This window comes from Pleurodeles waltl, chromosome 1_1, assembly GCF_031143425.1.
Source record: "Pleurodeles waltl isolate 20211129_DDA chromosome 1_1, aPleWal1.hap1.20221129, whole genome shotgun sequence".
NCBI classification, from domain to species: Eukaryota; Metazoa; Chordata; class Amphibia; order Caudata; family Salamandridae; genus Pleurodeles; species Pleurodeles waltl.
This window is the reverse complement of record NC_090436.1, coordinates 17,784,523-17,809,752: the sequence shown is the minus strand read 5'-3', so window position 1 is coordinate 17,809,752 and position 25,230 is coordinate 17,784,523. Positions and strand designations below refer to the sequence as shown.

Sequence of the window (25,230 nt, the reverse complement as noted above, 5' to 3'; positions counted from 1 at the left end):
CGAGAAAGGAGCTGATGACTGGGAGAGCCCCAGCCTGCTGAAGTGTTCCTGGGTGATAACCAGGGGTTGGAGGTGAGAGGGCACCGGGTGGCAGGCGTGGCGAGTACTGGCACATGTGGGGGGCACCCCCCCCAGGGGTTCGTTGGGGCCTTGAGCGGGGAAGACCACCTGGCGAGAGTGGGTTACTCCCTTGTCTGCGAGCCTGTGAGAGACAGTACGTGAGGAGGGCCTGGCAGCTCGAGACGCTGTGCTGTGTTGGGACTGAGTGACCTGTTGGGCTATCTGGAGTCCCCAGTGGCAGGTGGCACCAGTGTTGGTCGCAAGAGATCCTCACACGGCGCGTGCATATGTATACTGACCGAGAACAACTAGGCCCTGGAGAGCAATCCTAATGGGGGAAACAATGCCTAAGCCTCAGAGGTCGTTGGCATTTAGCCCTGAAAACAGACATCGTGGCAGAGCACTGATGCCACAACTGGTACCCCAACCAGCCTAAATGCACGACACCTTGCAAAAGAAACTGGAGGCAATTGAGGACTCTAAGAATACCCTTTGGCAAGAGATCAGGAAGGCTTTTGTCGAGTTGGGCCTCTTGAGATTTGACCACTGGAAACTGTCTGATAGGGTGAAAAACAAAGAGGAGGAACTGAACGACCTGGGAACCTTGCACCGTGTGCATCAGACCCAACTCGCTCACCTCACAGACAGAGTGCAGCAGCTAGAGCATCGGGCAGAAGACGCGAAGAGAAGCCGGCGCAACAAAGTACGTATTATAGGACTCTTGGAGGGGGATGAGGGCGCAGACATGGTGGCCGTCCTGGAGTCCTGGATAAAATCTCTTTTGGGTAAGCAACAATGTACGTCATTCTTTGCATTGGAAAGAGTGCACAGAGTCAACATGTTCCCTGACTACATGTCAGCAGTGCAGGCTAAAAGAGCATCCTACATGGAGGTGAAGAGGTCATTAAGAACAGAAGAACTCTGTTATGCCCAGTATTTCCCTCGAAATTAAAGATAATGTGGGAAGGCCGCACTCATTTTTGTCAGAGCCCCGAAGAGGCATGGGCATGGCTTGAAACTTACAAAAGCGGGAAAGACGGAATTGGAACAAATGAGCCCACCACACCTAGATGCCGAGGAAAGAGACACCACTCCAAGAACAAGCCTCATAACAAGAGGGTGATGAGGTCAACAGAGCCGGGGAATCAAGCGGCGATCCATGCTGCAGCATCCCTGACAGAGTCACCCACCTCCGATAAGGACAGGAATTACCTCACTGATGCTCGTGAGATGGAGGACACCTCTGACATTAAGTCGGTCGCTAGTCTGTTTAAAAAGATGTGACACCCCAAACAGCAGAGGACTTTCTTTAGTAGATGGCACCTCGCAACTCTGTGAAGAACTTTCAGACCAGGAACGGCAACTCAAACACAGGCCTGGGCTAGTCTGGGCAAAATTGGAAATCAACAGTCTACTGACATCCCACGGCAATCTTACCCCCCACTCGCCCTCGGACTGTTCCAGCAGGGTGACGATGATGGAATGCCAAAGATTGACCTCACAGGTTTGGGTGGTCGGCTGTTGCTGAACTGCTCTGGGGATGGGGAGTTGGGATTGGAATTTTATGGTTATTGTTGATGCCCAAGCATGTAATTGATGTGTGGGGTTGGTGCTCTGGCATGGATACAAGGGGAGATCAGGAAGCCAGGACAAGAGACATAGGGCCTCATTACAACCCTGGTAGACAGCGGTAATTTGGAGAAAGGTACTGCCAACATACCTCTCTGTCCGCCAGGGTGGTAACAGCCACCAGGCTGGAGACTTCAGTCTCCAGCCAGGCGGCCGTCACTGTCCCAACCGCGGGATTATGACCCTGCCTACCGCCATGGTTTTCGTAGCTTCCTTCCGTCACCCACGCACTCATCAGCAGCAGGCTAGACTACTGTAACACCCTCTATGCCGGCATCACACTCAAACTCAAACTCCAGAGAATCCAGAACACAGCTCCACGCCTCATCCTGGATCTCCCTCGCCATGAACACATCTCACCACACCTCAGATCCCCATCGACAAGAGGATCTCCTTCAAAATCCTCATCCACGTGCACAAATCCCTCCACAACAACGGCCCAACCTACCTCAACCTTAGAGTTAACTTCCACACTCCCATCCGCCACCTCCCATCTTCCGACCTCGCACTCGCCACAGTCCCCCGCATCAAACGCACCACCACAGGAGGCAGATCCTTCTCCTACCTCGCCCCCAAGGCCTGGAACTCCCTCCCCACTGACCTCCGCAAGACCCAAGATCTCCTGCTCTTCAGAAATAAATTGAAGACATGGCTGTTCGAACAGTAACCTCCCCTCTCTTGTCCCGCCCCACGTAAGCGCCTTGAGACCCTAGCGGGTGAGTAGTGCGCTCTCTAAGTTTATTTTATTGATTGATTGATTACCGCCACGAAGACCATGGTGGTAGGGACTATCAGTGCCAGGGAATTCCTTCCCTCACACTGATAGGGGTCTTCCCGCCCCCCTCCCCAGAGTCCTCCCCCCACCCTCTCTCTCTCTCGACCCCCCACGACATACACGCATGTTCACGCACCAAATACACACGCATACACACACTCATACCCACATTTCACCCATGCATGCTTACATACATTCCCACACACACTGACATACATACAAGCACCCACGTATTCACACAACACAACATACAACCACACTCACACCCATTCATGCACACACACATTCCGCACGCCAAACACCTGCATGCACGCACACACAGACATACACCCACACACCACCACACACACACAACACCCCCCACCCCCCTGCCCTGCCCTGTCGGAGCAGCCGACTTACCTGCATGCAGCGGCTCCTCCGGCAGGAGACGGGACGTGGCGCTGCTGCCAGCAGCAGCGTCTGCCAGCAGAACACTGCCAGGCCGTATCATGGATCATGATACGGTCTGCTGCAGTCTTCTGGCGTGGCACTGTTGTTCGGCAGCAGCTCCACCTTACCTCTGTACGCCGCCATGACCATAGCCGGAATTCCGCTAGCCTTCTGGCGGGATTCTGGCAACAGTCGTAATATGGCAGACGGTAGGTAGCCGCGGCAACGGTGTTTTGGCGGCTGTTACCACGGCGGTCATTACCGCCAATGACATAATGAGGGCAATGGTGAACGCATGTCGAACAATGATACTGCCTTTAAACTAATGTGCTGGAACATACGGGGATGGGCAACGCGTCAAAGCGACATAAAATCCTAACATACATGAAGAGGAGAGGGGTCCACATTGCTATGCTATAGGAAACCCACCTCACTAAGACCCAGGCCGACCGCCTCCAAAAATGTTGGCAGGGGCAAGTGTTTGCCACCACCTATTCCGCGTATGCGGGGGGAGCATTGGTGTGGGTGCGGGCGGGAGTGCCCTTCGAGGCTCTTTCAGTAGACGCTGACAAAGAGTTATGTATCAGTTGACGGACGCCTTTGCGGTCGACTAATAGTCCTGGGGAGTATATATGCACCCAACCAGGACCAGGTCTCCTTTCCACATACACTCTCTGCCTGGGGAGAGGGAGGGGAGGAGACATTAGAGAAATGCCCACCAATCCCGATGTGGTGCCTGTATCCTAAAGCCATGGAAGATGAGGCCTTCCAGAGTGACTTAGCAGCCAAGCTGACGGAATACCTTACACTGAGTTCGGGGACAGCAACTACCAGGAGAACGGAGTGGGAGGCCTTGAAAGTAGTAGTCAGGGGCCACTGCCTGAGACAAATGATGGGGATCCGGAGGGAACTAGAAGCTGACCTTATCCAAGTAAGACAGATCTACACAGGTGGGTATCAGAGCTGGGGGTTGACCCGAAAGCTCCCCGACAGCTCTTAGAAACACGAGAAGCCCACAACATTGCACTAGAGCATCTTCAGTGCCATGACTATAAAGCATACATGAGCAGGCCACACGAAGAAGAGGGGAGGGCGGGTAGGTTATTGGCCTGGTTGATTAAGCCAGAGAGCAGGGGCATGCCTATCACTCACCTGACGTCTAGAGAGAGGACTCCACTGTACTCGCTGACACACATTAATGATGAGTTTAGATCTTACTACATGGCCCTTTATACCTCACCACCGCCAGCGGACATGGGCTCACTCCACAAATACCTGGAGGGCCTGCATTTGAAAACACTTACTGTGCTAGATTGCGAAAATCTTGGTGCGCCAGTGGACGTCCAAGAGGTGAAGGCTGCCATCAAAGCTGTGGTGACAGGGAAAACCCCGGGAACTGATAATCTCCCGCCAGAATTTTACCAACAATGCATGGGAACCCTGTCACCAACACTCAAGGAGATGTTTACGGAAGCCTATGAGAAGGGAGACTTGCTGCCCTCCACTAGGGAAGCCTTGGTGATACCCCTCCCCAAGGGCAAACAGGATGCGGCGACGGTTACTGATTTTCATCCACTCTCAATGCTCAACACCGACTTTAAGGTGCTCAGCAAAATGCTTTCTGATAGATTGCTTCCACATATGCAGATTCTCATCCATGACAATCATAATGGGTTCATTCCTGCATGTAGTACATCACATAGTTTACAGGGACTCTACGCATTACTGTATGACGACCTGTACCCGCGAGACCCAGCAGCAGTGATAGTATCGGTGGACCTAGAAAAGGCCTTTGACACAGTACAATGGGATTGTCTTGAGGCTGTAATGCTGCAAATGGGGCTGGGGCCTAGATGGGTGAGATGAGTTAATTTACTTTACAACTATCCCACAGCAATAGTAAAGGCATGGTCTCCAGCAGCTATGATATCTATAGGGGGACCAGACAGGTTTGCCAACTCTCACCATTACCCCCAGACAGCTAAAACTCTGGACAGAGGTGGGGATGAAGACTGTTGGAAGACTGCTACCAAGGTGGGATGCTTGTACCTTTCGGGGATTTAATGGACCAGGGTTTACCTGCTGCCCAGTTCCTAACATACAAGGCCATTACACGAGCCCTTAAGGATCTGTGGGGTGACAGCATTCAGGAGCCCCCCACAGCTGCAGTCCTTCAGACCATGCTGGTTATTTTGGGGGGATCCCACCAGGTCAAGTGGATTCACAGAGTATTGAATGGGATGGGAGGACTGTGACATAAGGCACAGATATAGGCAGAAGACACCGAACGGGCTAGGACTCTGGCATATGTACACAAGGTTTCACGAAATACACATCTGAAGTACATACAGTACAACTACATCCATAGCACCTACCTCATTCCAAATTAATCAGATATACAGAGTGCTGACAGGGGCCTGCCCCCAATGCCGTTGATCAATGCTGACATTTGTCATATGACTTGGACTTGGGAATGTCCAACACTAAGGTGGGTGGGAGTCCTTGAACGGCTCAACAACGTCATAGACAGGCAACTGGATAACAGGCCGGCTGTATGCTTCCTGGGTCTCTTCGATAGGCCTTCTGCTAAAAAGGTGGGGAACAGGTTTGCCAACCTGCTATTGGTGTTAGCATGCAGGAGAGTGGGGATGGCCTGGAAAAATAAACATGGCCCAGACTGGACACATGGGTAGCATACATTACACACTGGGTGAGGGCAGAGGAAAGGGCGTTATAGAGAGAGGAAATGAGGACTGAGGCACAGAACGATAGCCCTCATGTGGGCAGAGGTGGCAGACGCCTGGGAAACTGAATGCAGCCACAGATGATGAGTCTGATGGGCCCTCTACTAAACGAGGGTTGGGGTATAATGAGCACAAACTCTCAGTTCCCCCTGCGGACATGCACACTTGGTGCCCCCCCCCCCGTGCGGGCCCCCTTGCGTTCCCCCCTCCCCCCTCCTCCCCCAGATGGGGCATGCTGGTTTGGCTACCTACACCTAGTTGCAGTATACACCTTTTGACTTGATACTTAGCCGCAATCTTAGCTAGAAATGAGAAGGAGTGGAGTGTGATGAAGAAAATGTTCTCTGGTAAAACACTGAAGCTCCAGAAGTGCTAGTGAGTAGTGATGCTGATTTGCTGCTATGAAAATATGGAGCCAGGAACTCTCGGAGTTTCCAAGTATCTAACAAAATAATTGCAGAGACCAGAGCAATTGGATCGAGAAAGGGCGTGGACAGACCAGAGCACAAGGAGCTTTAAGAATAAACAATGCTGTAGTGGGCTAGGGACATCTAGTATGTGAGTTTGGTGCGCTTGTGCTGAAAAATAATTATAGTTTTCATATTTTTCTGCTTGTCCCATTTTTCCCCAAAGAGACTCTTTTTAATGTGTTTTGGACATTTTGTTACCATATTATTACCATATTACTGTGATGGCTATTTCCTTCACTTTTCCTTTATTCATCTTTGTATGGCTGTAAGGCCGTGGCTTCTAGTTAATACATTTGTATTCTTTTTTCTGAAAACCCGATTTACAGTTTTCAAGTTCTTCATCTCTTAACTGCATTGTATATAATTTGTGCTCGGTCAAGCTACCAGACATGGGCGAGAGTATCCCATTCACAGAAGTTGGCTTGCTTCCATAGAGTTGTTGTGTTCAGGTTGTTTGACAGCGCAGCGATATCATACATCAAGTCTGTTTCTCTACCTATCTCAGTCTGTCAAGTGGATTGATTACGATTGTGCTTTGGGAATCCCTCCACTGGCATAAAGGGTGAATGAGAACAGGCACCAGGCTTAGGACCGATGTATAATTTGAGGCATTGATTCCTGGTTCTCGGCACCAGCACTCAAATGTCAATGCACTTATGACAGTCTGCCACAAGGTGCTGTTTGTCTAATTTACATAGGAACACAACAGTAGGAGTTTAATAATCCAATATACATTAAAATGACTAATGCCTGTGTCCCAGGCTATTTCTGTAGCTTTGGGGGTCTGGAATAATCTGAATGGTCACATATGTGGGAGGATGATGGTTAGTAGTTGTGTTAGTACTTCCATTGGCAATGATGTCAGGGGCAGTAGTTTTCTTTTTTTTTACAAATTAAGCACTGCTGCTGAGTCACGAAGGCCACGATAAAATCATTAAAACCCAATGAAGACGACTGATAACAATGCCTGATTCCAAAGTTGTGCAGCCAGAAATTTGGAGAGAGGAGAGGGAAAGTGCCAGAAGGACAACACCAGTTACTCAGTCACACAAGCGCCAGTGAGATAAGTTATTAACTAGGGCAGAGTCCAACGAGCAGGATAACTTGAGACTTTCGCTTATCCTGCTTTTCGTCCGCTCTGATGATGATGATGTGCTTGAGTGAGCAGGACTTGGACCACAGAAGGTTGTGTTGAAGGTTCAAAAGATGCTGAGACAAGAGGTTTACCATCCATGTGCAAGGTACAGCGTACTCCTTGCACATGCCGGGCAGCGCCACGCTGACCTAAGTGTTGGACGTAAGCGTCAAGAAGAAGTGTATTCCTTTTCTTCACTCCTAAGTGTTGTGTACAATATTCTGTTTCTCTCGGCGTCTTCCTTCCCTTTATTCCTGGTTGTGATATGAGTGGAGCGTCTCTACGAACATCTTGTGTTTCTACACCTCAACTTCTCCTTAGGAGAGTTGTAACGAGCATTGTTTTTTCTGCTTCTGCTAGTCCTGTGTGTCAGCTGGAAGTCCTGCATGTGAAAAGATTGTGCAAGGTCCTGTGGCTTTTTTTGTAAAATGACTTGTGTCACACATGGTGCTTTAAACACTGTTTTCACGTTAGGAATACACTAGAGTCAGGAAAGTCTGTTACATGAAGAGCGACGGAAGCCAAACTAGGTGTGCGCTACGCTTGTGTCAACTTCAGGAATATTATTTAAACCTTTTCCAACTTCCGCAAAGTTACAAACATTCAGATGAAAAATCCCGAATATTCATGTTTTCCAGGAGAAATGTCACATCAAAAATGTTTTTGCAGAAAAATATGTTGTGAAACTTACAGGGATATTTCACCTCCTAGTTGAGTTGTAAGAAGCTGAAAAACTTGCAACTCCACACAACTTCATCTGCAGGCATTAAATGTCCGCCCATCAATATAAAACCTTCCCATCACCGTTCCAGTACCGTCTTTGGCCTGCTCGGTTTAGCAATTTCTCCTATGTCCAGGGGCACCAAGATCCTTTTCCAATCAGCATCCTCAAAGTATCCCGACTTGAGGTCAGTTGTGAACTCTTTCACACTAAATTGTCTCTTTTTACTTTCTCTGCCTGTGAGTATCTTCCTCAGCTAGTGGTGGTCCCTTAAGTTGCTTTTATAATTGTTTAATTACAGAGCTTTGCACCGGTAGTAGGCTTTCATGCTCAACTCCTGTACATGTCTGGGGTCCCCTTCGGCTGCCTGTAGAACCACATTTGCAGTTCATTTGGCTACTGGGTTATTTGGCTTTTCCAAGGAGCCGAATGATCCAGGAATAGTCAAGATATGGGGCCTGATTGAGATCTTGGCGGCAGGGAATTCTCTGTCACAAGCGTGACTGATGTCCCGTCCGCTGTATTACGATCCCATGATATCCTATGGAGATTGTAATACGGTGGATGGGATATCCTTCACGTTTGTGACAAAGTATTCCATCCACTGAGATATAAATCGGGCCCATGGTAAGTGATTTTTGCAGTTATGTGTCACTTTCCTGATCAGTGAAACTGACTATCCTTGTTTCAGCACGTCTGGAACTTGCTACACTGGAACATTTGTAAAAAAACATTAATAAATGGAAGAGGCCTCTCACTATAATCTCTAATAATCAAAGAGTTACTCAAAATGGATTTGCACAGCACAAAACATATGTTTATTATGCAAGTCTTCACACTGGAACCCATGCTGTAGTTGTAAATGTATAGCAGTTCCCTCTCATCAGAGGCAAATCATAATGAATATTAGTAGCCTTTGTGTCATACATAGTGACCACAGTTTGAGAAATGGTGAAACAAAAACCACCAATGGGCAAGTACTCCTGTCTAATCAAGAAGTAGTGTGTCCTGGAAGTTACTTAGTCCAATCCAATTTTAAGAGATTAGGACCCTATTTAGATTTAGAGGGACGGGTTACTCTGTCACAGAGGTGATGGATATCCCATCTACAAAAATCTAAATCCCATAGAATTTAGATTTCGGCCGACGGGATAATCGTCACCGTTGTGACAAGTAACCTCTTTTCAAATATCTAAAACAGAACCTTAGTTTTCAGAGTTTTTCCGCATTTCTGAAATAGCTGGGTTCAGTCCACAGATGGAAACGTACTTGATATGCGTAGTGTATGCCCGAGTTAATGATAGACCCTCAGTCCGACTCCACCTCCTATCTCCCACCCATTGACTTTCAGATACTGATCCACCCCCTTGGGTTCAAGGAATGAAACACAAGACCCACCTGGGCAAATTTCTGCATCAGTGTAGAGGATCTCTGCCCGCTGCCGGCTTGCTGTGAATCTGAGTGGTCTCGTCTGTGATATGGTCTTTCTCCATGCACTGAAGGCAGCAGCAGTAGGGAGCCAACCAGGAGTCCCAGCTGATACAAACCTTGGAAACCCATCTCGGACATTCACGTTACAATACAGTGCAGTTACAGAAAGGAAAGGTCTTGGCCAGAGGATGCCTTCCGTTGTCTTCTGAAATGCTAGGAAATGGTAGGCACTTCGGTCTCTATTCTCTTGTTGCTGTCAGTCTGACTCACTGAGCTTCTGGGAGCAATTCTGAGTCTCTGTCGTATCCTTGGTTTTTCGCTGAAGCAGCAAATGTCACTTCTATTCCAACCAGGAATGTTGTCAGGCAGCCTGTTAGAGAAGATAAACCAAACTAGTTATCATTGCAGGACTTCATGGGAACAGAGAGTCAGTTAATTAACATTTTTCCACATGACAGGAGTTACAGATATTCGATACAACATATAGTAGAATAAAAGACAAACTACAACATTGGGAAAAATAATTTTATGGATAGATTTGGAGCAATTAGTGAGTTGGGTCATTGAAAAGAAGAGCCCCTTAGTCCTTTGATTTAGTCAATGGTTGATGTCATCATTAAATAAGAGCTGAAACATCCATCCATGGATGTTAGAGGGAGCAATAAAGGCATGTGCTGCAAAGGTAGGCGGGCTCAGTCTGAAATGTACTGTGATTTGATGGGTACTATTAGACCTGTCAGTCTTATGGTGGTCTTGGCCCAAACATTTTGATTTACTCTTCCATTTTTGTTGATCTAATGTTTGTTGTCCTTAGGACTCTCTGCACTTTACCACGACTGACCAATGCTCCAGTGCATGCACACTCCCTAAAATATGGTAAGATTGGATAACACCCAGTTGACATATTTAATTTATGTGTAAGTCCCTATTAAAGGGGGACTACGGGTACTCAGGGTCTGTAAATTAAAAGCTACCAGTGGGTCTGCAGCACTGGTTGTGCCATCCATTTAAGTAGCCTTCTTAAACATCTCAGGCCTTCCATTGCAGCCTGTGCCTGTTCAAACTGTGGTATAAATACTTTATACATTGTCTCTAAATTAAGCCTGACTGCTTTTGTGCCAATCTACCAGAGGGTTAAGTACAGGTTAATTTAATGTTGCTTGTTAGTTCACTTTGACAAGGATTGCGGTTGCTACTTGAGTAGAGTTTCACTCCCCTCAATCAGTAACTCAGTTTCCTACAGCTATTTTCTATTTCTTTTGCAGTAATCATACAATCTCTGGCACAGCCAGTGCACTGCTGGTAATTTAGACTGAGTAGATTGCTGATGCACCAAAACCCTGTGTTTATTTAGTTAAATTTGGCTAAATGCATGGAATAACCCAGCTCATCCGAATCTCCTGTCGCTCATCATCTGGAAAGGTCTATCATTGGCTCATTTTTTAAACCCGAGGACATGTTTGAATGAGCATTCTTGACCCGCCATTGGACCCTCTTTTGAAATGCAATCTGTAATATTTTGAAAATATTGTGATTATAAACAGAGCATCGTTCTGTTTGGATTTGGAGTTACAGCTGTTTATTGTCGCTACCTTCCAGCCTAATAGCTTGGGAAATGATTAGGTGAAGTGGAATTTGGCCTCCAAGAGCATCCTTTGGCCTTTGTTTATGTGGTTAATTCCTAGTGCATTCTGGTTTGGTTTTTAGTTAAGGCTAGTGAGATCCTTCTGGTCAGTACCCACTCCGATCCTTAGACCCGGATGGTAGATATTGGTGTTGATACTTGTGTTGGAATCTGTAGTGCGCCTGCCCAACTGGCTGCACTGGGCTTGTGCTAACTCTTCCCCTTAGGGCGCTACGGGCACTTTCGGCTCATACTGGTAATACTTTAGGGATAAGCCCTAATGCAGAGTCCTTGTTAGTGGCTCCCGAAGTTGTTGGTAAAGCACATAATAGTGCTGCAGGGGGAGCCTTGGAGGGGTCAAAGCTAAGGCTTGGGAAGCTCTCCATGCAGCCTATTAAATTGTCAGTATCAAAGGGGAGGAACATTTCTGCAGCTCAAATAAAAGTGACCCAGTCCCTTATTCCTTTTTAGAGTAATGCTGCATCCACCACAAATCAATGGCTCTCAATCAAGGGGTCCGTGCAAATTTTGATTCACGTGGTGGTGTAACCAGAGTAAGCACTAGTGCAGGTACGAATAATGGCACCCAGCTTTCATCACTGATCGTAGCTCAAGATGGGTTCGAGGTGCTTTCCCCTTCAGAGAGCTCTGAGCGGGTGGTGGTGCTGACTGAGGGGTCTCAGTTGGAAAATGTTGTCCCACAAGAGTCGTCTGATGAGAACAGTAGAGTGGTTGGGACTGTGGTAATAGACGTACACAAGGATGCACATGAGGACGACAAAAACAAAAAAAAGAGAGAGAATGGGGGTTGGTAATGAGATCTGTTTTTTAACCTGGAATGTCAACTTCCTTAGATCGAGGGGATGGCAGAGGTTTATACTTCAGTATCTAGAAAAGAGTAGGGCCCACGTAATGGTTCTGCAGGAGACTCATCTTACAGCAATAGAGAGTAGAACACTTTTCTCAAAATGCAGGTAGATTGTGAGTTATACAGTTACTGACCAGGCAGAGTTTTGAAAGGCAGTAGCTATTCTCTTGAGAAAAGGGGCAGGTGTGGGGATGTTAGCATTCAAAACAGATAGTAAAGGTATATGTGTTTTGGCACGTGTGAGATGCTCTAATTATGAAGTTATTTGTGGGGAGTTTTACGGTCCTAATTCGGATGATCCTCACACTTTTCTACTTTGGAGTGGAACTTGATGAAGGGCCCGTCACTGATTGTCTTGAGGGGTGATTTTAACACTCTTCTCGATCCTTCCCTCAATAGATCAATTAGGAGGGACTGCATTTATACTCCTAAAACTAGGCAGGCACTGAGGAGAATGTTTCAAGACTTGGGATAGATGGACGTGTGGCGTCATCAAATGGGTCAGACAAAGGGATATAATTCAATAGTAAGAAATATGGCCATTTCTCTAGGCGTGAATATTTCTTTATTGATAACATATTATTAGAGAAGGTTAAATAAGTTAATCACTTGCTAGGGCAGATCTCAGACCATTCAGTGGGTATTGTTGTCCTCTAATGCCCTTCCCTAAGGCCAATTTCTAGGTAGGCGGTGAACAATGTCCTCCTGTTAGATGAAAAAGCAATCTGGGTCCTGGGAAATGTTAGTAGTGATTTCATTGCTGATAACACAGGGTCTGTCTCTCCCATCATTGTCAGGGATACATTCATAGCCTTTATTCGTGGGATCTTACGAAACCTGGCGTAGGCAAAGAGTAGAGAGCATAGAAAGCGGAGTGCAATGCCTTTGAACAGGGAATAGGGATGTTGGAGGACGCCTTGCAGGGGCGGAACAACTGTGTAAGAAACTAGAAGATGCCCAGGTAAATTTTAAGCTTAAGTTATAAAAGCAGTGTAAAGATTGGTGGCGGCCAAGAGTATGAATCTTTTTGAGTACAGGGAGAGCTCAGGTGCACTTCTAGCTTGGAAAGCAAGATCAAAGAGGTCATGGAATAATAATGAGTAGTTAATAACTAACTCGCAAAGGGGATATTTCTAGTAATGCCAGGGAGATGCAGGATCATTTGGTCTCCCTTTTCTCTGCACTATATACTGAAGAGATTATCCCTGACCTTGATGATCTCAGGGGGTGGCTACGGCATAGGGATCTTCCAAGGCTTTTAGAATCAGGAAAGGAGTTTCTTGAAGCACACATCACAGAGGCTGAAATTTGGGAACACTTGAGCTGGGCCAAGAATGGGAAGGCTGCTGGGCCCCGATGCTATATCTTTGGAAGTGTATACAAAAATAAAAAAGGTGGTAGTTCTGTTCTGGGGTAAATTGTTTAATTCCATCTATTTTGAGAATGCCCAGATCCCTCAGTCATGGCAGGAAACCGCGTTAGTGCTGATTCTGAAACCTGCTAAAGATCTTAGTGGGCAGATTCATATCAGACAACCTCACTCTTAAATGCTGACTATAAGATCTTTGCCACTATTTGGGCAGGAGGACTTGCTAAGTTGGCTCCCCAGGTAATTCACTCTGATCAGAAAGGATGTGTCCCAAAGCGTCAGATACATGATCTCATCCAGCAATTAATAGGATGTATTGACCTGGCTACAACCCATAAGATCCCACTGTCTGTTGCTACAATAGACGCAGCCAACATCCAACAGGCCTTTGATAGGGTCTGTTGGATGTACCTCTGGGAGGTCTTGGAAGTAATGGGGTTTAGCCCATGTTTCACCTTGACTCTTCAGAGAATTTATGGTAACTCATCTGCTCGTATCCTGTTCAATGGAGCACTGACAGAGAGTTTTTGAATCACTCTGGGCATGAAGCAGGGGCGCCTGCTTTCCCCTCTTTTGTTTAATATTTATATTGAACCATTTGCTCAGTTACTTAGGAGATATCCCTGGGTGGTTCCTTCCTTTTTGCAACAATTTAGGAACAAGATAGCGGTTTACTCTTGACGACCTTATCATTAAGGCTCCCAGTTTTCGGTTTTTAATGATTTTTACAGATAAATACAGACAGAAAACAATGTGTTTCCTGTCTGTATTTATTTTTAAAAGCAGGAAAATGTGGAAAATTGTGCTTCTAATGAGTGACTTTCCATGCTGTCTGTTGTGAATTCCAAGATGAGATATGAGCAGACAGAGAGCATGGGGATTTAAACAGATTAAGATATCATTAAATACAGGCATATGTTAAAATATATAAATATTTATGAGTGCATGATCATCAGTTAAATAAATGTGGAAATGCACCATTTTCAACCCACGTATTCGCTTACCACAAAATAAGTATGGATATATACTAATAAGATGGCCAAAAAATAAATATGGATAAATACAGACAGAAATGTAAAAAAAAAACAAAAAAAACTGTAAAACCGGGAGCCATACTCATCATATACATACATCAGATCCCCATTGCACTATCCTAAGGTTGGAAAAAGTAGCAGAAGAGTTTGGGGCACTGTCGGGATTTTCAGTGAACACATCCAAGTCAGAGATTATGTGCTGAAATATTAGACCCCCACCCCACCCCACCCCCCCCAACCAGTAACCTAATTTTCAACATTGGTGTTCAGCAGTGAGATTTGGACTTGTTTTTCTACAGTCCATACAGTGATGTTGTGTTATACTAAAATCCTGATAAATAATTTGATACCTTTTCGAGTTTCTTTCAAATTCTTACTGATTGGCTTTTTTGTTTTTTCAAAATACCCTCTCATTCTACCTGTCTGAGACCTTACCTGCAGAAATGAAATTCAAGCTAATCAAACTGTACAACTACATGGTAGCCGAACTCAAGGAGTCCTGTAAAGACTGGGGACCTCCATCCAAAATCGGCACCATAAAATAGATCTTCAGAAAGTTCTGATGACCTTGGGATGTCACTGACAGCAAGGAGAGGGCCAGTATGCTGGCCCTGAGATGCAACACACAGGGGAAGGAGAGGTCTTGCCTGCAGAGTTGGAAAACCAGCCTGCCCCTCACCCCCCCTCACCTCCTCAATCCCCTACACACAACTCCCCCCCACGACCAGAGCAGAAAACAGTGTGTCTTCCCAATGTCTGTTACCTGAGGAGCCAGCAGATACAATAGCTGATAGGGAGTTTTAAGCAGCAGATAGCCAAACTTAAGATGGAGGAAAATAAACCGTCAATGAAGACTAAAGCGAGAGAGTCTTGGAGGAGAGAAAAATAGTGTTGGCTCATGAACTGAGTCTAACACTATTTGAGTAGGACACACTCAGCAGGACACTCGGTAGATGCACTTTTTACCTCCAGCAACCACATAACATTCACACACACCACTGAACCCCACTGGACCGACCACCACTGCGTCCATTTCTCCTTCACAAAACCCCCCACCCACTACCGACAACACACCACACCCTACTGCATGTGGGACAAGATCCCCAAATAACACCTGAATGCCAAGCTTGCACAAACTCCCCCCCTCCCCGACCAAGGACCCCAACATCACTGCCCACAACCTCACAGAATGGATTACAACCTGCGCAGACTCACTCGCCCCTCTGAAAAGAAACAACACCACCAGCAACATCAAGACCGCCCTCTGGTTCACCACTGAACTCCAAGCGTGAATGCCGCAAAAACGAGAAAGCTTGGCGGCAAGAATCCTCCATGATCAACTTCTCCACTCTCAAAACCACCATACGCAAACATCACCAACTCATCCGAACCACCAAAAGGGCTTACTACAAAGAACGCATAGATAGTAACTCACATAACAGCAAGGAACTCTTTACCATCATCAAAGAGCTCACCAAACCTAAATCCTGCAACATCGACCCCACTCACACACAAAACCTTTGCAACTCCCTTCTCCAACCACTTTCACCTCAAAATTTTAGACATACACAACAGCTTCACACCACCTGCACCCACCATCACCATCACCGACCAGACCCACAACACCACACAACCCCACTCCAAACAACTGCACAACTGCACCCACCATCACCATCACGGACACGACCAACAACACCACACACCCCCCACTCCAACCAACTGCACACCTGGGCCAACGATGAAGAAAACGAAAAAAACATGAACTCCGTCCACTCAGGCTCCCCCAAAGACCCCTGCCCCCACCACATCTTCAACAAGGCCAGCCCAATCATCGCTCCCCAGCTTCGTGCCGTAATCAACAGCTCCTTCGACGACAACACCTTCCCAGACTCCTGGAAGCATACCGAAGTAACCGCACTTCTCAAAAAACCCAAAGAAGATCCGGAAGACCTCCCGCTGCCGCCCCATTTCTCTTCTCCCCTTCCCCGCCAAGGTCGCTGAGAAGCTAGTGAACGCTCGCCTGTCTCACTTCCAAGAGGAAAACAACGCACTCAACGCCTCCCAGTCTGGATTCCGCAAGACTGAGACCGCCCTCATCGTCTGCACTGACGACATCAGAACCAGAGTTGACAAGGGCGAGACCGTTGCACTCAACCTCCTGGACCTCTCCGCAGCCTTCGACACTGTTTGCCACCAAATCCTCCAAACACGCCTTTTCGATGCAGGAATCCGACACAAGGCCCTGAACTGGCTCGCCTCCTTCCTCGCTGGAAGAACCCAGAAAGTTCGCCTCCCTCCCTTCCAGACCCCAGCAACCAAGATCATCTGCGGGGTCCCCCAAGGCTCCTCCCTCAGCCCTGCCCTCTTCAACATTTACATGGCCCCGCTCGCCAACATCCACCGCCCTAACGGAATCACCATCATATCGTATGCAGACGACATCCAGCTCGTCATCTCCCTCACCAGGAACCCGACCACCGCCAAAACAAACCTTCACGCCGGACTCCTCAACACCGCCAAATGGATGACAGCAAGCCACCTCAAACTCAACTCCGAAATCATCATCTTCTGCCCCAACAAGAGAGTATGGCACAACTCCTGGCGGCCCACCGCCCTAGGACCAACCCCCAACACCCTCCACCCACGCATGCCATCTCTGCATCATCTTAGACTCATCTCTCTCCATGGCCCAGCAAATCAACTCTATAACTTCCTCCTGTTTCAACACCCTCCGCATGCTGCAAAAGACCTTCAAATGGATCCCCATAGAAACCAGGAAGACCGTCACCCATGCACTCATCAGCAGCAGACTAGACTACGGAAACGCCCTCTACGCTGGTACCACAGTCAATCTTCAGCAGAAACTCCAGTGGATCCAGAACGCAGCTGCACGTCTCATCCTGAACCTCCCACGCCATTAACACATCTCTGCCCCCCCCACAGCGCCTTGAGACCCAACTGGGTGGGTAGCGCACTTAATACATTTTTTGATTGATTGATTGATTGATTCTAAATTTTGAGAGAGCGACACCTGGTTGACTGCAAGCTTGCTGACCCCAGGGAGGTTGCAAAGGAGACAGACATCTGGGTTAGTACCAGAGAAGTCTAGGAAGGTACCCGGGAATGATCCTAAGGATGGTGGTTCAGGTTTCCCTGACAGAGTGAGGGGGAGGTATGCAGTGACCCAGACAGGTCCCAGTATAGGAGTGGAATGTATGTTCCTAAAGCCGGACAGTGATAAGACAGACCCTGCTGTATACAGACCGTTCACCATGATGAACGCAGACGTGAAGGTACTTTGTAAACTGCTAGCCAACCGGCTGGTGCGCCATATGTTTCAACTGGTGCCCGAGGACCAGTGTGCATTCATCCCTGCCCGGAACACCGCTAGGAATCTGACACTTAGCCCATGTCCTCCATGACCTGGAATTTCATGAAGAATTGATGGCACTGTCTGCATTGACCTAGAAAAAGCATTTGACACAGTGGATTCGGGCTACCTCCTTGAAGTGATGGTTGCAATGGGATTTTGCCCTCACATACGTGACAGGATACATCTGTACACTGGTCCTAATGCTAGGGTGAGGGTGGGTTGCAGCAGATCGGAAGCGTAGACACAATCAGAAATGGCCAGGCGCAAGTCATTCTGTTGCTCCTGACTGGGCATGGAGAGTATGGTGTCCCAAACTCCTGAGCCTGAGAAACACGCCTCCGATCAGGCTACCTCTTCAGCAGGATCACCTGTCACAGCAACAAGGGGGGGGGGCTTGCACCCAGTCCTGCACTTGCTTCTCCTGCATGCATGCAGATTAAGCGACGGCAGTTGACAGTTTCTGACCTCCCTTCAGAAGTCTGCAATGTTATCCTGACAACCAGGCGGTCCTCAACCAAGACCATATATGAATCCCGTTGGGACACATTTGTGGCTTGGTGTGCTACCAAAACTGTTGATCCCTTTTCTGCACCTTTTTGTTAGGTTTTGTTATTTGTTCTCTTGTTAGCCTGACAAGGCTTTGCTTTGTGTGCTGTTAAATGGGTCTTTCGGTCATATCAGTGTCCTTGTGGTAGCCAGATCAGCCCTCCCTGTTTGTCACCTGTTTCTAAAGGGACAAGGACTACACCATATGCTTCCTCTGAAACCCTTCATCGTGCCTCAATGGGACTTGAATCTAGTCTTGACTTTCCTCATGTACTCACCCTTCTAGCCTCTATGCCTTCTTACCATTAGAACAGCTTTTCTAGTGGAGATTATATTGGCTAGAAGAATTGGTGAACTGCAGGCACTTTCTATTCACCCTCCTTACATGACCTTTTCCCAGACAAACTGGTTTTGGGAATGCCTCTTTCTGGCCGAATTTGGTGACACGTTTTCACGTAGGCAAGACCATCACACTGCTGACCTTTACTCTGCCTGACGCTTCTAGGGAGGAAGAGAGGCTTCTCTGCCTGGACCCAAAAAGGGCATTACTGTTCTACATCAATCATACCAAAGAATTCTGGGTGGATGATCAAGTCTTTATTGGATTTATTGGGACAAAGAAAGGAAAGGCTGTGGAGAAACAGACCATATCAAGATGGATTGTGCTCTGCATTAAAATCTGCTACAAAGTACCAAGAAGCAACCCCCTGAGGGCTTGAATGCTCATTCCACCAAGCCAAGGCTGCGACCAATGCATTAGCTCACAGAGTTGTGGTCCTGTAATTTGTCAGGCTGCAACATCAATGTCTTTGCACATGTTTCCCAAGCACTACTGCCTGGACAGTCAGGTTTGTCTTGATGGGCCCTTTGCCTGTTCGGTCCTCCAGGACTTCCTTGTCTAATTCTGTTTGCAGACCCTTCTCTGGGGAGGTATTGCTTGGGTATCTATTCTAGGGTAAGGAATCTGTGGCTATGATTCTCTATTAGGTGAACAAGTTACTTAACATTTGTAACACCTTATCTGGTGGAGGCTCTATCTGCAGATTCCTTACTGACCTTCCCATCCTCCGTCTTCTCCAGGCCAATTTTGTTGCATAGGGTAACTCTTGTAGGTCCTTAATGTCTGCACATGGGTCCGTTAGAATTCTGTTATGGCTCCATGCTTCTGGCGCAGAAATGTTACAAAACAGAGACTGACGTCAGTAAGCAGGGATGGTGGAATATAAAGAGTGTGCACGTCACTTTTAGCGCCGCTGATGCGAAGCTGAACAATATCACATACTGACGCAATACTTCCGGATCCTGTCTGACACCTGGGAATATTCTATGGTAAGGAATCCGCAGCTAGATAGAGTCTCTACCTGATAAGGCATTAGTGAAGGGAAGTAACTTGATCATTGAAACTTCCAGAGATGCTGCGTATCTGTACACTGCTATGGTGAGCAATGGTGTGGATGCCAGGAGATGTTCTTAAGTCTAGTAAGTGATGTAGTGAGCTAGGAAATAAATGTCTGGACATGCTTTTATTCATTTGTGTGAAACAGTAAGTGAACATTTAAAAGCCAGGAAATTCTCTTTAGGGGCGAGCGCAAAGCACTCCATCCCATGTTGTAATCTCTCTTTGGGGTTCAAACCACGCCCATGTCATGTCAGTCTTTTTCATTGGTTCATGGGCTTGCCTTTTAAAATCTGCTTGCTTTCATTAGTGAAAGGTATGCACACGTCATGCCTTTTCTGGTGTTTAGCCCTCCTCGAGCGCAGCGACCAAGTACCGAAAACATACGAAGCTCGCAGTTTTCCGTCAGGTTTCTGGACTACTTTTTCTCTTTTTTTCGCAGTGTGATCTCGCTGGGCAGAAGTCGAGCACTTTGCATGACAATGACCCTGTTACATAGTTAATTGCACTTTTGCCAGTTATGTAGATAATTGCACTTTTGCCAATATATTTCACTAGATATATTTCACTACGAGGGAACTGCTATTTCCGTTTGTGTGTCTACTTTGCGATGATGGAGGCCGTCAGCTCGCTTATGTGAAACTTTCACTTTTCAGTTTACATGGCAAGACAAGTCCAGTTAGTTATGTGAAACTGTTTTACTTTTCAGTTTCAATTTATGTGGCAAGAAAAGTCCGGTTAGGAGTTTACAAGATCTAGCTCGAGCAAACGCGAGATGTGTGGAAATTGGCATTTTCTTCGTCACGGCCTCCTCAAACATTACATCCGCTCACCATTACGTGCAAATCTCTTTTGAAGATGTGAAAACTCCAAAGGTGCAGTCGAAAAATATTACATTCCTATCTCTCAGCTGCCGACTATCACACAAATGCCAACGACCTGTTTCCTGGGTGTAAACAATCATTAAATTAAGTTATGTGCAAATAACTGGATCTGTAGATAAGGTGCGGTACTTCCGGATACTTCCCTCACAATCTCAGCCCACACAGAATCTGAAATATCAGATATTTGGCATGCTTGCCGACAGCACACAACTTCGTGCTGCACCGTCTTCTGGTTTCCTGACCTTGTCCTTCTGGTTTCCTGACCTTGTCCTCTGTATGCTAAACTAACTGCAACACCGAATCCAGTAACCAAAAAGCCTTGATATGTGCTACGGCTTGAGAGAAGCCGTGAATGGAGAGGAAATTAAATGAAAATGTATTTTATAAAGCGCACTATTGCCCAGAGGCGTCTTGGCCCTGCCAGAAACAGAAGGAAAGCAGTGAGAGGAACAAACAATTTGCAGAGACAACCTAGAATATCAAGCCAGGAACCTATTGATTAAAAAGCCAGGTTTTTGGAGCTTTCCTAAAGGAAAGAAGGCTTGTGCTTTTCTTTAAGTGAGGTGGAGGCGAATTCCACAATGTGGGGTGCAGACAGCAAAGCTTCTAGTGCCCCAGTGTGACCTTCTAAACTTGGGAATGACCACATTATTGGCAGACGAGGGGGAACACAAACACCTGGATGGAGGGTACCATGAGCAATTCAGTTTGAGGTAGTTGGAGCCTGAGTCTTGGAGCGCCTTGAAGGCAATACACAGAACCTTGAAATCTCTGTGATTCCTTACTGGTAACCAATGGAGATGGAGTGGGCCTTTGATGCAGACTGATGCTTAGGAATCGCAAGCAGCAGGCGAGCTACAGCCTTCTGCAAAACTTGCAGTTTGTTTGAATGTTTTTGCTGCATGTTGGTATATAGGGCTTTACAATAATCCAGTTGTGCAACTCTTGAGGGATAAAAGGAAGCGCTTTCCTGAGAACTTTCAAACTGAAAAATGACGATGAGGTCACAGCATTAATTTGAATTTGAAATGACAATTTGTCAGAGACAATCAGCAGGGAGAGACATGAGTAGGACATCTAGAGCTGCATTTTGTATCACATAAGTTAGTACTATACGAGCACTACTTCTGTACTCGCTGCAGAATGCAATTCACACACCTTCCCATAGAGTTCCCACTTCCACCTCTCCTGTATTTTCTGTGTGGGGATCTCAGCAAATGTAAGTTTACTACCTAGTTCTAAGTGTGGGAGTGGTGGCAACATTGGGAAAATACTACAAAATGGGAAGGGGTTGGGGAAAGTAAGTGGAAGTTTAGGACGGGACAGGCTAAAACAAAGACCTACCAACAAAAATATACGCCTATTGCTATTCTCAAATTACCACTTTACATTTACTACAGCCCTAAGGATGTACAGTAATAGCACAGTAGCAACTGTTCCTGAGCCCAACCTTGAGGAAATCAAGCACTACATATTGCAACTCATAGATACTACTACCAACTCTCTTCGAGAGCAGTGGCGGCTTGGACTTAAAATAACCTTAAAAATGAATGTAAATTATTTCAACTTTTAAGATATGTATCTATATTTTGTATAATGATAAAAAAAAAATATATACTTATTAAGTCATCATTGTATTTTAAGATGTAGCAATTAAGTTAATTTGAAAATTAATTAATCTTTTACATTTTAAAAACTAAAAACAATTAAATGAATTCTACATATTAAATACAAATGGTACCGCTGGTAAGAATTAATGTAATTCTTTAGGAAGTAATATTTATAAATCAAATGAATATATTTTAATTATTTAATACACATCAAATTTAAGTATTGCAATACTATTTACCTGTAGTTAACTTAAGTTAAAGTCACTTAAACTGAACCTCGAGCTCCTATAATGATGTTTCTCTTCCAGGGGATTCTCATCAAAGTCATAAGCATTGAATTACGACCGCCCATATATACATGCAGCCTATATTACAAAGGTAACAAACATGTCTAATTTATGTTAAGTTTTCCTTTAATAAGTATCAAAGAGAACTCCAGTATTCCTGAAACTCGGGGAAAAAAGGAGACATAGAGATCAATATTATGTTTTATTGAAGAGAAAACTGTAAAGAAAAACAGACATTTTTAGCCAGTATGCTGCATTCAGAATAACACGGTAAAGCAAATAATTGGCACTGTGCCTTTAAGGCCTCAAAGACCTCTCGTATCCCACCGTGCCTCAGAGGTCAGAGGAAGTTGACACTTCAGAGAGAGTTAGGTCAGTGCTTTTTTACGGTGAAGTGAAGAAGGAAAAACTCCACTAAGCATGAATGCTGTATGCGAGGTTCATCCGGGGAGGTGGGAGGGTTGCTTATGACTTTGATGAGGATTTCCCTGGAAGAGAAGTAGGATTACAGGTAAGTAACTTATTTTTCTCTTCAAGGTAAGTAATTTATCCTTCTCTTCCAGGGGATTCTCATCAGTACTCATAAGCATTGAATAGAGTATCAAGCCCATCCCATATCCCTGTGGACGAAGCTAGAGTAAGCTACAGCAGTTGACCTCTTTATTTAAACAGGTTTCCTAATGAGGCCTGGCCCACTTGGGTGTCTGTCTACTACCTCAATCGAGACAGTAGTGTCTAGTGAAAGTATGTACCGATCTCCACATCGCCGCTTTGCAGATAAGGACATTTTTCAGAAGAGCTATTGTTGCTGCCTTGTCCCTGGTAGAATGGGCTTTGGGCCTGGCAGGCAATCGCTTATTAGCCAACTGGTAGGCAAATACAATGCAGGAAACTATCCATCTACAGATAGTTTGCTTGGAGGCAGCCATACATGTTTTCTTGGACCATAGTTCACAAATAGAGGATCAGACTGTCTAATGTTTTTCACTTTATCCAAACAGAATGTTAGAACTCTTTTAAGATATGATAGGTGTAGAGCTCCTTCTGCTGGCGTGGATAGACCCTTAAACCCCCCTCCCCCAGCTCTTCTCACTCTACCTGTCCCCCCCTCCCTCGCGCTTTCCTGCCGCGACCTCCTGCACGCCCCCGCCCCCCAGCTCCCATTCGACCCCAGCTGACCCCCCCCCCCTCCTACCTCATATGGCGGCCGCTGCGCGACCGCGCCGCTGTTGCGCCATAGGCGGGCCAGAGGCAAGCCTGTCTGCGCCCGTCTGCGCCTGGCCTGCGCCCAGCGCCACGACCCCTGGTCCCCAGCTCTCCCAAGCCCCGCTGATCCGCTACGACCCCACCACCCTCCACGCCCTCAACCCAGGGCGCTCCAACACCTGCTTCCAAGCTCACCCCAAACGCACCCATGGACCCTTCGCCTGCAACTCCTGCAAACGCATCTTCCACCACGCAACTACCACGACCACAAGCCCACGCGCCATCAACCACCTCAAGTGCATCCTGGTCAACGCTCGTTCCGTCCACAAGCACGCCGTTGAACTCTGGGACCTCCTGGACTCCACAGCACCGGATGTCGCCTTCATCACAGAGACCTGGATGAACGCCTCCTCTGCTCCAGACATCGCCACCGCCATCCCCGAAGGCTACAAGATCTCCAGAAAAGACTGCACCAACCAAGTAGGAGGAGGTATCGCCATCGTCTTCAAAGACTCCATCAGCGTCACCACCTCCACCGAAGACACCCCTCTCGCCGCTGAACACCTGCATTTTCAGATTCGCACCGACCCGAGGACCACCCTCAGAGGATCCCTCGTCTACCGTCCTCCCGGACTGCGCGCCCCCTTCAGCGACGCCATAGCCGACTTCATCTCCCCGCACGCCCTCGCCTCACCGGACTACATCCTCCTAGGCGACCTCAACTTCCATCTGGAACAAAACAACGACCCCAACACCACCACCCTGCTCGACAACCTCGCCAACCTCGGCCTCAAACAACTGGTGAACACCGCCACCCACATCGCCGGACACACGCTTGACCCTATCTTCTCCGCCAGCAAACAAGTCTTCTTCAGCCACACCTCCGCTCTACACTGGACCGACCACAGCTGTGTCCACTTCACATTCCGACGTGAGACCCGCCACCTCCGCACTCAACCCATCCCTCGTCGACAGTGGAACAAGATCCCCGAAGAGCAACTCTTCTCAGCACTCGCCGCCAACCAACCCACCCTCACCACCGACCCCAACGACGCAGCCCTCAGCCTCACAAACTGGATCTCCAACTGCGCGGACAACCATGCTCCCCTCAAACGCACGCATCGACAGACCAACACCAAAAAACCTCTCTGGTTCTCTGACACCCTCAAAGAATCAAAGAAAACTTGTCGCACCCTCGAGAAGGCCTGGCGCAAGGACCACACCGCTGACAACATGACCACCCTCAAGAACGCTACCCGCGAACACCACCGCCTGATCCGCGCTGCTAAAAAGAACTTTTTCACCGACAGACTGGACAAAAACAGCCACAACAGCAGAGAACTCTTCAGCATCGTCAAGGAGTTCTCCAACCCCAACGCCAACGCCGTCACGCCCTCACAGGATTTGTGCGAATCCCTCGCCACTTTCTTCCATCGCAAGATCAGCGACCTCCACGACAGCTTCGGACACCAGACCCAACATAACACCACCGAACCCGCACCCCCGGCCATTACCCTCAACAACTGGACCCACATCAACACTGAAGAAACCAAATCCATCATGAACTCTATCCACTCCGGCGCCCCTTCGGACCCCTGCCCTCACTTCATCTTTAACAAAGCCGACGACATCATCGCCC

General features: G+C 47.2%; 1 protein-coding gene across 1 annotated transcript in view; it reads right to left on the bottom strand.

Annotated features, from left to right (window-relative positions):
- LOC138255094 (matrix metalloproteinase-21-like) overlaps nucleotides 1–25,230 on the bottom strand; it is a 457,798-nt gene that overhangs the window by 350,861 nt on the left and 81,707 nt on the right. The window contains exon 2 of the mRNA XM_069205828.1: nucleotides 9,362–9,764. Coding sequence (XP_069061929.1) covers nucleotides 9,362–9,532 — 171 coding nt within the window. The 5' untranslated portion in view covers nucleotides 9,533–9,764. The remainder of the gene's footprint in view (nucleotides 1–9,361; nucleotides 9,765–25,230) is intronic.